Source organism: Mobula hypostoma, chromosome 12, assembly GCF_963921235.1.
Source record: "Mobula hypostoma chromosome 12, sMobHyp1.1, whole genome shotgun sequence".
NCBI lineage: Eukaryota > Metazoa > Chordata > Chondrichthyes > Myliobatiformes > Myliobatidae > Mobula > Mobula hypostoma.
The window spans coordinates 2,969,832-2,982,673 of record NC_086108.1 but is presented as its reverse complement, the minus strand read 5'-3'; the positions used below and the strand labels follow the sequence as shown (position 1 = coordinate 2,982,673).

The 12,842-nt window shown below is 43.3% G+C and overlaps 1 protein-coding gene across 2 annotated transcripts in view; it reads left to right on the top strand.

Annotated features, from left to right (window-relative positions):
- Positions 1-12,842, top strand: part of sars2 (seryl-tRNA synthetase 2, mitochondrial) — a 137,479-nt gene that overhangs the window by 13,069 nt on the left and 111,568 nt on the right. For both annotated transcript variants that reach the window (XM_063063495.1, XM_063063494.1), the window contains exons 3-6: positions 4,296-4,325; positions 7,264-7,404; positions 9,147-9,201; positions 10,427-10,490. In XM_063063495.1, coding sequence (XP_062919565.1) covers positions 4,296-4,325; positions 7,264-7,404; positions 9,147-9,201; positions 10,427-10,490 — 290 coding nt within the window. The remainder of the gene's footprint in view (positions 1-4,295; positions 4,326-7,263; positions 7,405-9,146; positions 9,202-10,426; positions 10,491-12,842) is intronic.

Below are 12,842 nucleotides of genomic sequence, written 5' to 3'. Positions count from 1 at the left end.
TGTTCAATAGCCTGATGGTTGAACCTGGTGCTGAGAGTCCTGAGGCTCCTGTACCTTCTATCTGATGGCAGCACGGAGAAGAGAGCATGGCCTGGGTGGTGGGGATCTCTGATGATGGATGCTGCTTTCCTATGACAGCGTTTCATGTAGATGTTCTCAGTGGTTGGGAGGGCTTTACCCATAATGTACTGGGCTGAATCCACTACCTTTTGTAGGATTCTCTTTTCAAAGGCATTGGTGTTTCCATACCAGACCATGATGTAGCCAGTCAAGATTGTTACATATCCTGTGAACATGATGTAATTATCTTGTGAGCTTGTTGTAATTATTTTGTGAGCATTATGTCATTATCTCGTGATGGGCATGATGTAATTGTCTCATGATAGCAGGGTGATGTGATGTCACGTGATGGCATGGTATGAAAGAAAAGCCCGCCACTGTGATGCAGTTCTCATTTTTATTTTTAGTGCAACATCGTTGTTGCTGGTCGGATGTTTTGGAGACGCCACCGGTTTTGTTTGTTGCACATTTATTTTCCCCTTACAGTCCAGTATCGGAGAGTGAAGACATTACCAGTGTTATCCGAACCCAAAGGATTGTGTAAAGTTAACGTCATTCAGCGTCTTGGGAATGATTTTGAATTTTCGTTCAGGAATTGTGGCATGCACATTTGAGTTAAACCCCTGCAAGGTCGGGAAGGTTTGTGCAGTGACCACCTTCCAGCCAGAAGGTCAGTTCCTTTAGGACACTTTATTTCTTCCTGATTTTTTCGGATAAGACATCTCTCCGCTGTGATCGGCAGATTCGTCATTACTTCAAAGGAATCGTTTCGGGGAAGTCTCTCCTTAATGACTGTATAAATCACTTATTAAACTACCACCTTAAGACTGTGCTTAAGTAAGATCTGTTAAGAATTGTCTAAGTTCGACTGTTTGATAACTATAGACGCATAACGCCATTAACTTCTGTTTAAGTTAGTCGTTTGTTTACTTTTCTATGTTTTGAGCAGAGGTTGATAAATTGTTTGTTTATAAAAACCTGACTCAGTTTCATATCTATTGCTGCTGGTGCATAACAATATCCTCTCCACTACATATCTATAGAAGTTTGTCAAAGGTTTAAATGCCAGCAATAGAGTGCAATTTAATGGATGTTCACCTTGCCTGTATAATGTGTTGCTGACATTACGAAGTTTGGGTGATATATAGTCTGGCTTATAGGGACGTTCAGGATATAACAAATAAATGGCACGTACAAACAAAAGAAAGTGCATGTTAGCTGAAGGTGGTGAATTCAGTGTTGAGTGCTGTAAGCTTAACTCATCCAGGAGACACATGATTTGTTCCCTGAGCCTGCATTGGGTCTTATTGTAACATTGTAAGAGGCAATAGACTGAAAGATAGGACTTTGATCTTGATTGAAGGAGGCGGGCGGTTGGAAGCTCAGAGTCACTCCTGCCAGTTTTATTCAGGATGTCGACATCACCGTCAAATCAAATGGTTCAATTTAATAGCAGTGAATGTATACAGCTTGAAATTCTTACTCTTCACAGACATTCAGAAAACAGAAAAAACAAAGAATCACCCATAATCCAACACTTCAGTAATTCAGACAGGCTCTCTCTCACTAGCAAGGGAGAGAGAGATCACTCCTGCAGCAACGAGAATGGGATGGTGGATGTTGTAATCTTCCGTGTCGCTTTCTGAGCCCCCCCTCCCGCCCCCGAGACTTGGACCGACAGGCTGTCACCATCAAAAAGAGAGAGAGCATCGCTCGAGTACACAGTCCTTCTTGTGACAGCAGTGCACACCACCTGCTGTCTCGATGTTTCAGTCCCCAAAATGCTTCAGTTGGTGACAGCAGCGAGGAGTTGGATCGTCCACGGGGCCACACCCCAAAGGCACGTCTTCCAGGCCGCACCTGCGGGTATTGAAATGCCAGGCTGCACGGTGGCTCCGAGAATGCACTGCTTGCGTGAGCTGTAGCTGTAGATCACAGACTCTGACAGGACCCCAGCCATGTTGAAAGGTTGAGAAAAGAAGAATAAGCTGCTTTGCAGACGAACTGGAAGAAGTGCCTGGATCAACAAAAACCTCTGGTGCCATCTTTTCCAACTCCTCCCCGCACTTCTCCTCAGTTCAGAACAGAGTGGCTCAAATGTGGAGAAAGCCACACTGTTAGCATTGAATACAGTAGAATGGAAGTCTCACCTTGATAGAAGGCAAAGTCAACAGTGCACCCAGCGCACTCGTTTTTTTTTTTTGCTGGTTATTTTGGAGTTGGACTGGAAGAATTGAAGTTTTGTGTCAGGCACACACCAAGCCAGAAAGGAAACCCCAATACCCAAGATAGAAAATGGCTAAAAATACTGGCTACAGGCAGAACCCCCACCCCACCACTGAGAACATTTATAAGGAACACTGCCACGAGAAAGCAGCATCCATCATCAAGGACTCCCACCATCCAGGCCATGCTCTCTTCTCATTGCTACCATTGGGAAGGAGGTACAGCAGCCTTAGGTCCCACGCCACCAGGTTCAGGAACAGTTATTACTCCTCAACCATCAGGCTCCTGAACCAGTGTGGATGACTTCACTCACCACAATGAGCCTCAGGTCCCACGCCACCAGGTTCAGGAACAGTTATTACTCCTCAACCATCAGCCTCCTGAACCAGTGTGGAAAACTTCACTCACCACAATGAGCCTCAGGTCCCACACCACCAGGTTCAGGAACAGTTATTACCCCACAACCATCAGGCTCCTGAACCAGTGTGGATAACTTCACTCACCACAATGAGCCTCAGGTCCCACACCACCAGGTTCAGGAACAGTTATTACCCCACAACCATCAGGCTCCTGAACCAGTGTGGATAACTTCACTCACCACAATGAGCCTCAGGTCCCACACCACCAGGTTCAGGAACAGTTATTACCCCACAACCATCAGACTCCTGAACCAGTGTGGATAACTTCACTCACCACAATGAGCCTCAGGTCCCACACCACCAGGTTCAGGAACAGTTATTACCCCACAACCATCAGGCTCCTGAACCAGTGTGGATAACTTCACTCACCACAATGAGCCTCAGGTCCCACACCACCAGGTTCAGGAACAGTTATTACCCCACAGCCATCAGGCTCCTGAACCAGTGTGGATAACTTCACTCACCACAATGAGCCTCAGGTCCCACACCACCAGGTTCAGGAACAGTTATTACCCCACAACCATCAGACTCCTGAACCAGTGTGGATAACTTCACTCACCACAATGAGCCTCAGGTCCCACACCACCAGGTTCATGAACAGTTATTACCCCACAACCATCAGACTCCTGAACCAGTGTGGATAACTTCACTCACCACAATGAGCCTCAGGTCCCACACCACCAGGCTCAGGAACAGTTATTACCCCACAACCATCAGGCTCCTGAACCAGTGTGGATAACTTCACTCACCACAATGAGCCTCAGGTCCCACACCACCAGGTTCAGGAACAGTTATTACCCCACAACCATCAGACTCCTGAACCAGTGTGGATAACTTCACTCACCACAATGAGCCTCAGCTCCCACACCACCAGGTTCAGGAACAGTTATTACCCCACAACCATCAGGCTCCTGAACCAGTGTGGATAACTTCACTCACCACAATGAGCCTCAGGTCCCACACCACCAGGTTCAGGAACAGTTATTACCCCACAACCATCAGACTCCTGAACCAGTGTGGATGACTTCACTCACCTTAATACTGAACTGATTCCACAACCTACAGACTCACTTTCCAGGACTCTTTACACCTCATGTTATATGTATTATTTATTTACTAGATTGTTTTTATTTTTATATTTTGTATTTTTTTTGTATTTACACCGCTTGTCTTTTGCATATTGGCTGTCTGTCAGCCTTTGTGTGTAGTTTTTCATTGATTTTATTGTATTTCTTTGTTCTACTGTGAATAGCCGCAAGAAAATGTGTCTCAGGGTTGTGTATGGAATATACTTTGATAATAAATTTACTTTGAACTTTGAAGCCACACTAGGCAGTATCAGGTGAACAGAAAGTCTAGCTGTGTGCATTCCTCAGTAATTCGAAGCTGTTAATAGATCTCCGTGTTTGGTGGATACCAGAGGAACTGAGGGAGAAAATCTGTGGGAATACACAGAAGAGGAAAAAGTAATGGGATGCTTAGTATGTGGAATCCTGTGCAGAAGGGGTATAAAGGGGGGAATGTTATCAGTGCAAATGTTCTATACGTTTAGGTGTTTTTAACTTGAATTGGTAATTTTGTATTTTTTAGGATAAACAAAATAAAGAAGCACTTCAGTCGGTAAGTATCGTCATCCTCATCCGCTTTCCAGCTGTGAGTGAGGGTTGTGGGCCAGATTGAGGTTTGATTGCCTCCGCTGGCTGTAAGGAGTTGGTATGTTCTCCCTGTGACTGTGTGGGTTTCTTCCCATATCCCTAAGATGTCTGGGTTACTGTTAGAAAGTTGTTGCTGGAAGCATGGTGACACTCACGGGTTGTTCAGCGCAATCCTCGCTGATTTACTGCGAATGATGCAAGTCACTGTATGTTTTGATGCACAGTTAAATTCCCCCACCCACCCATCTCTCCCCCCCCCGCCAGAAACACCTGGCTATCATCTTCCAGCTTGTACTCCGTTCCTCTCCCGATCTTCTTTTCTGAGTTCTTCACCTTCGTTTCCAGTTCTGATGAAGGGTCTTGGCCTGAACCTTGGACTATCTGTTCCTCTCAATAGGTGCTGCCCTATCTGCTGAGTGCCTCCAGGATTTTGTGTGTGTTACTCCAGATTTCCAGCCTCTGCAGAATCTCTTGTATTTGTAATCTTTACCTTGTGGGCTAATATCTGGGCAAGAGACGTCACATTGATGGAACTAGGCCCATAAGAGTTCTTGGTATGACGTGTAGAGGAGCCCCTCCTGAAGGGGAGGCTCTGCTGGTCTGTCATGTGTGAAACTCAAAGCATCACACTTTATAGAATGGGCTCTTCTGGCACAACTTCGTCCAGTGCAGAGAGAAGACACTGAGGAGACAGTGAGTTTGGGGAGGGTTAGCAGGGGTGGTATGGAAAAGAAAGAATGCCTGGCAAGTAGAGGGGTGTAACATGGGTGGGGGTTTTTCAGATTTGAAGATCTAGTGAATGAAACAGAAGGCTCAGATTGCTAATGGGCATGTTAACTATTTATTTATAAATGACCAAATGTTTATCTGAACTACCTTAAACTATACAAAACCAGAATACTGACTAAGAATACAACACGATACAGATCAGTTGCAGATATGGGCTGAGAAATAAACAGATAGAGTTTAACCCAGATAAATGTGAGGTGCTGCACCTCAGCTAGGCAAACGCGAGGAGACAGCACTCTGTTAAGGGAAGGATCCTTATCAATGTTGCTGAGCAGAGAGATCTTAGGATCCAAGTTCATTGCTCCTTGAAAGTGGCTACACGGGTCAATAAGGTGGTTAAGAAGGCTTATGGAAAGTGTGCTTTTATTAATCGAGGCATTGAGTTCAAAAGTCAAGAGGTTATGTTGCAAGTTTATAAAACTTTGGTTAGACCATATCTGGAGTGTTGCATACAGTTCTGGTTGCCCCACTATAGGAAGGATGTTGAGGCTTTGGAGAGGGTGCAGAAGAGGTTTACCAGGATGCTGTTTGGTTTAGAGGGCATGTGCTATCATGAGAGGCTGAACAAACTTGGGTTGTTTTCTCTGGAGCATCAGAGGCTGAGAGGAGATCTGATAGAGGTTTGCAAGATTGTGTGAGGCATAGATAGAGTGGCCAGAGAGTATCTGCTACCCAGGGTTGAAATGCCCATTACCAGAGGGTGTGCATTGAAGGTGAGAAGGGGTACGTTCAGAGGGGATGTGAGGGTAAGGTTTTTACTCCGTGTCACGGATACCTGGTATTATGGTAGAGGCTTCTGAGAGACATTTGGATAGACACATGAATATGCGAAAGATGGTGGGATATGGACTTGCTGTAGGTAGGAGGGATTAGTGATTGGGTGTTTTTGATTTGGTTTTTAGCTGGTTTGGCACAACATTGTGAGCCTGCTCCTGAGTTGTCTTGTGAACAATTAGTTACACTTAATGGGTATTCCATCAAATTTCCTCATATTAAAAGACTGAAGAAGTAAGCATGCAACAAATGAATATTTAACTAAACAAATGCAGGAGGCCTGTCTACGTCTGCGCTTCTCTTCCTGAATGGTCCTTCAGTGCCTGTCGCGACTTCAGCCTGAAATGGGCCCTGGAGGCAAAGGAAAGATTGAGTGGGATCGGATTGGATAAGTAATTGATGGGTTGGTGGGTTTGCAAATATAGATTCTGATGAATTATTACAGTATAGAAGGAGGCCATTAAGCACCTGCCTGTAATCTTAATCCTACCTTTCACTCTTTTCCCCATAGCCTGATGCTTTATTGAGTTTAGATGCAGAAACCTGGCTGAAATTGTGTGCAGGGTAACAAAAGACCGTTAGACACAGGAATGGAATTAGGTCATTCAGTCCATCGAGTCTGCTCCACCATTTCATCATTAAATCAGCCATGATATCAAATGATGGAGTAAACACAATGGGACGAATGGCCTAATTCGTCTTAAGGTTTTATGGAAGATGGTGCCACACTATTGGATAATGGTGCAAGGGGTCAGGAGCAAGATGGTAGTGTATGCACCACCAGACTCACCAGGACAACTTCTATCCAAGCAACTGTAGAATCTCTACTGTTTCACCTTTGTTTACACAATAAGACATGGGAGCAGAATTAGGCCATTCCTTAGGATGATATTACCGAGATTCTGCTTTTACGGATTGGGCTGTGTTAATGGACTGTGGATTTTTTTCAGTTTTATGGTTTTTATATTCTGTGTTTTCACCTGTTCTTTTTTGTTTTGTTGTATGAAGGGAGGAGGGTTTGGGGTCAATGTTCTTGTTGCATTTTGTTAGTTTTTTTGGGATGCCATTCCTTTTCTGTGCCGGGGGGATAGGTTTGATGTTTCTCTCTGAATGACTTGCGTAGCTTTTCCTTGTTTCGTGGCTATCTGCAGAAGACCAATTTCAAAGTTGCATATGTACATTGTTTGATAATAAACGAAGCTTTGAACTGTAGTGCACTGCTGTTTGTTTGGTAAAGTGAGCATGAAAGACAAAGCCCAGTGTGGATCATTGTATGAAAGTGGCTGTTAAGGGATGAATTTTTAAACTTAATGTACTGTACATCTTACTATTGGAAACAGCATCCTGATTTCTCAAGGCTGCGAAGCAGGGGGAAGGAAATTCGTTCAGAATTAAATATACTATATCATCAAGAGAGTGAGCTGGATGAACGCTTCTTTCTGAAAGCATTGAAACTACCCAACTGGACTCATCCAAGTGTGGTAAGCTGTGTGTATCTGTTTAAAACTCATTCCTGTATACCTGCGAGTCGCTCTGCATTTGTATTTGTGCCTATCTGATTCACCGATGTAACACAGACAAAATGCTGGAGGAACTCAGCAGGTCGGGCAACATCTATGGAGAAGAATAAATAGCTGATATTAGCCCTGATGAAGGATCTCGGCCCAGAATGTCGACTGCTTATTATGGATGCTGCCTGGTCTGCTGAGTTCCTCCAGTATTTAGAATCAGAATCGGGTTTTGTATCACCGGCATATGTCATGAAATTTGCTGACTTTGCCGCAGCAGTACAATGCAATACATAATAATAGAGAAAACAATCTAAATGGCAGTAACTATATTATATTAAATAGTTTAAGTAGTGGAAACATTAAAAAGATAGTCAGGTAGTGTTCATGGGTTCAATGTTCATTCAGAAATCTGATGGTAGAGGAGTTGCTGAATTATCCTGAATTGTTCCTGAGTTATTGAGAGTGTGCCTTCGGGCTTCGGTACCTCATTTCTGATGGTAGCAATGAGAAGAGGGCATGTCCTGGGTGATGGGGGTCCTCAATGATGTACAAACCTTTTTGTGTGATTATTCTGGATTTCCAACGTCTGCAGAATCTCGTGTTTATGATTCACTGATGCCCTTCAGGAATGAAAAGGGTGTGTCATATGGACCATCTCTTTATTATTCTGCCTGATAAGACACACACGGGCAAGAGTTATTGACATTTGCCATGTGCTGTTCAGCTAGGTCTCCTAATATAAAGTAACAAACTACAACAAATTCAGAGTGGATCACATTATTAATGCGTTTATTGTTTTACTTGCAAGAGATGTATTTCCAGCCCAGTATCGCCTGGAAAAATAACTTTAACCTTATGTTTCAACCAAAGTAATTTTATACATTTTTTTTAACAAGAGGACAGTAATTAGATTGACAAAGCAATCCCCCAAGTTACGACAGGTCTCACTTATGTAGATGAGCCCCCATTGACAGTATTGGACTCTAAAAACACCCTCGCAGATTTGCAGGAGAAATATTGCCTCATCTGGAAGGACTGTTTGGGCTGTGAATGGAGGAGGGGGAGAAGGTGTAGCGCTTAAGGCTGATTTATACTTCTGCGTCAACTCGATGCCGTTCGCCGCGAACCCTACACAGAGCCTATGTGGATCCCTAAGCCGTAGCCTGATGCATACCTCTCCCAAAACGTAACTATGCGTCGCGGCAACGCAGACCGAACAACTGTGATTGGTCCGCTTGGTAGCATCGTATTTCCTCCTACGCTGCAATAGCTTCCCATTAGGCGACTGAAGGGTAGGGAAGGAACCCTAACTGTTATGCGTTCTATAAAGCTTTACCGATCTCAGAAATTATGGAGGACACATTTCACTTTTACGAGAAAAGACGCTCGCTTTAAACTTGTTTACCCCGAGAAAGACTACCATGACCATGAAGCCTTGTGCGGGCAGGTGTGTGCGCATTCGCGACGTGCCCAAATTGCAGAGCGACGCAGACACACCAACGCAGAAGTATAAATGCTCACAATGGCGTAGGGCACTTGCACAGGCTACGGTGTCCATTTGACGCACAAGTGTAAATCAGCCTTTAGGCTGCTGGATGGAGATTAGTGGGGAGCTCACCTATATAGGGGAGGCCGAATTGGGAGAAACCATCTGTCTCCAAACTTGTTCCCATTGTTATTCTGATTTCTAATTATTCTCCTTATCTTGGAAGCCTGTAGGTGATGAAAGTCAGGCTGTCGTGGTTGAAGTGGTTGGTGACAAACCAGGTGAGCATTTCAATGTTTGAAGTAAATTTATTAATAAATGCATACATTTATGTCACCATATACAACCCTGAGATTCCTTTTCTTTCATGCAATTATTGTTAATACAAAGAAATACAGTAGTATTAATACAACGCATAAAACAAAGACAAGCAACCAGTATGTGTATAAGACCACATACTGTGCAAATACAAAAGAGAGAGAAAATATGTAATAATAATAATAAATAGTCCTGTGATTAGGCTAGGATGAAATCGGGGGATTGCTGGGCTCTTGGCTTGGAGGGCCAGTAGGGTCTATGTTACTGTATCTCAATAAATAAATATATTGGCAAGTTTTTTTTTAAATAGCGATACTTCAAATTAACCAATTTACAATCACCAATTAATCTACCATCCCATGTGTCTTTGGACTAAGGGACGACACCCACGCGGTCACAGAGAGAATGTACAAAGTTTTATGGGCATTGGGTGGGAATTGAACCTGCACCGTCTGTACTATAAAATGTTATGCTAACCACTACGTTACCATGCAGTCCAGTTTTGCACCCTCAATAACCTTGGGTTCAATATGGGTCAAAATCTGAAAGTTTCATTGACAAATTAAGTTTCAGTGTGTCTGTCGCATTTCTAATCTCGCATTTGCCCACAGGTTGAAGCAAAATGTGGTTTTAAAAGATAGGTTTATTCTACCGGAATTCTGATCTTGAGCTTGAAACTTGTAAACATGTCACTGACTTGCGGAATTTAATTGTAACTGATCACAGTGATTTACGCAATGTGCATAAATGAAGTCCTTAAAGTGCTACAGCAGTCAAGCGTTTAAGCAGTCACTACATAACACTGTAAGTGCACTGGTATGATTAATTTAATGCTTTACAGTGCCTAGCTGTAAGATTGTGTTTCACTGTCTTTAAATAGTCAGTACCTTCTCCCTGTGGCCACGTGGATTTCCTCTGGGTGTTCTGGTTCCTCCCACAAAAGCCGTATGAGTAAGGGTTAGTAAGTTGTGGGCATGCTATGTGCTGTAGGAAGTATGGCAACTTTTGCGGCTTACCTGCAGCACATTCTCGATGCAAATGACACCACAATCCTTGCTGATTTGCTTTGACACAAACAGTGCATTTCACAGCATGCTTCGATGTACACGTGACAAATAAAGGTAATCTTTAGCCTTAATGGCCTGCAATTTCACAATTCCATTCTGATCTTTTCCTTCTGTTTTCTAGAATTTGATTTTGAGCCCAAGGGTCATTTGCAAATTGGCGAAGAGCTGGATATTATTAGACAGAGGTAAGATGAACTTTCTGATGTCAAAACATTGCTGGTTGAGAAATGAATTTGCACTGAACTTTACAGTGAGACAGTCAGTAGATTTTTTTGAGTACTGATTACTGGATAATGGTTGATTTGAATGAGGAGTCATTTGGCAGTTTACACCATCAGAATAAGTGGGAATGGGTTTTAATTCTTTGGGATTCAATACATTGGACATTGGATCGGAAGTCCCTACAAAGGACCGTGAGAATGGCTGAGAAGATCATAGGGGTTTCCCTACCGTCCATCGGGGGCATTTATCAGGAGCGCTGCGTACACAGGGCCCTTCAGTATTTTTAAGAATCCACCCATCCATCTTATATCCTCTTTAATTTTCTACCGTCAGGCAGGAGACTCCAATTCATAAAAACAAGAACGGTCAGGGTGGGAAACAGTTTCTTCCCTCAGGTCATTAGGCTTCTGAACTCCCTGCTGCATTGCATTTGTAGTATCACCAGTTAAACTGTTCTGTACCTGACAGTATTTAATTTATGCACTTTACTTTGTTTATATATGTGTGATTCATTTGTATATTTTCAAATTAAAAGCTCGCGTACAAAGTCGCAAAGAGTAGTGGGAGACTGGAGGATTGGAAAAACTTTAAAAAGCAAGAGAACAACTAAACAAGAAATAAGGAAAGAGAAACATAGAAACATAGAAAATAGGTGCAGGAGTAGGCCATTCGGCCCTTCGAGCCTGCACCGCCATTTATTATGATCACGGCTGATCATCCAACTCAGAACCCCGCCCCAGCCTTCCCTCCATACCCCCTGACCCCCGTAGCCACAAGGGCCATATCTAACTCCCTCTTAAATATAGCCAATGAACTGGCCTCAACAGTTTCCTGTGGCAGAGAATTCCACAGATTCACCACTCTCTGTGTGAAGAAGTTTTTCCTAATCTCAGTCCTAAAAGGCTTCCCCTCTATCCTCAATCTGATAGAGTATGAAAGTAAATTAGCACAAAAGATAAAAACAGATAGCAAAAGTTTTTATAAATATATAAAGCGGAAGAGGGTGGCTAAAGTCAACATAGGACCCTTGGAAGACGTTAAGGGGAAATTGTTATTGGGTGATAAGGAAATGGGTGAGGCATTGAACAACTATTTTGTGTCAGTCTTCACAGTGGAGGACACGTCTAATATGGCAAAGAAGGATGTTATGGACGAAATAGGAGGTGAGGACCTCGATAAAATCACTGTTCACTAAAGAGATAGTGATGAGCAAACTAGAGGGCCTGAGGGTAGATAAGTCCCCTGGTCCTGATGGAATGCATCCCAGGGTGCTGAAGGAACTGGTGGAGGTTATGGTAGACGCGTTGGTAATTATTTATCAAAGCTCTGTAGACTCTGGGCAGGTCCTGCGGATTAGAAGATAGCACATGTAATACCACATTTTAAAAAAAGGATGTAGGCAAAAGACGGGCAACTATAGGCCAGTTAGCTTGACATCTGTAGTCGGGAAAATGCTTGAAGCTGTCATTAGGGAAGAAATAGCAAAACATTTAGAAGGGAGTGGTTCCATTAGACAGACACAGCATGGATTCAGAAAGGTCAGCTCCTGTTTGACAACTTACTGGAGTTCTGTGAGGACATAATGGGTGCAGTGGATAGAGGGGAACAGGTGGATGTCGTAGACTTGGATTTCCAGAAGGTGTTCGATAAGGTGCAGCACAAGAGACTTATAAATAAGATACGGATGCATGGATAGTGGATTGGTTAACCAATAGAAAGCAGAGAGTTGGTATAAATGGGTGTTTCTCTGGTTGGCAGTCAGTGGTGAGTGGGGTGCCGCAGGGGTCGGTGCTGGGCCTGCAGCTGTTTACCATTTACATTGATGATTTGGAAGAGGGGACTGAGTGTAGCGTAGCAAAATTTGCTGATGACACTATACTGAGTGGAAAAGCAAATTGTAGAGAGGATGTGGAAAGTCTGCAGATGGATATAGATAGGTTAAGTGAGTGGGCAAGGGTCTGGCAGATGGAATACAATGTTGGTAAACATGAGATCTTATTGAGTGGTGGGGCAGGCTCGATGGACCGGATGGCCTACTCCTGCTCCTTTTTCATATGTTCTTGTCCTTACTTCCCAAGTTATTGTATGCTACATGTCTGTAATGTATACCGCTGTGCTTTAGATCCTGATCCGGAGAAATATCTCATTTGACCATATACATGTATATAGTTAAATGATGATAAACTTGACTTACACAGGGGGTGATAGTAGATGTGGATGCATTTAAGAGACTTAGATAGTTCAAGTTCAAAGTAAGTGTCAGCCGGAGATTCATTTTCTTGTGGGCATACTCAATAAATCTATAGAATAATAAC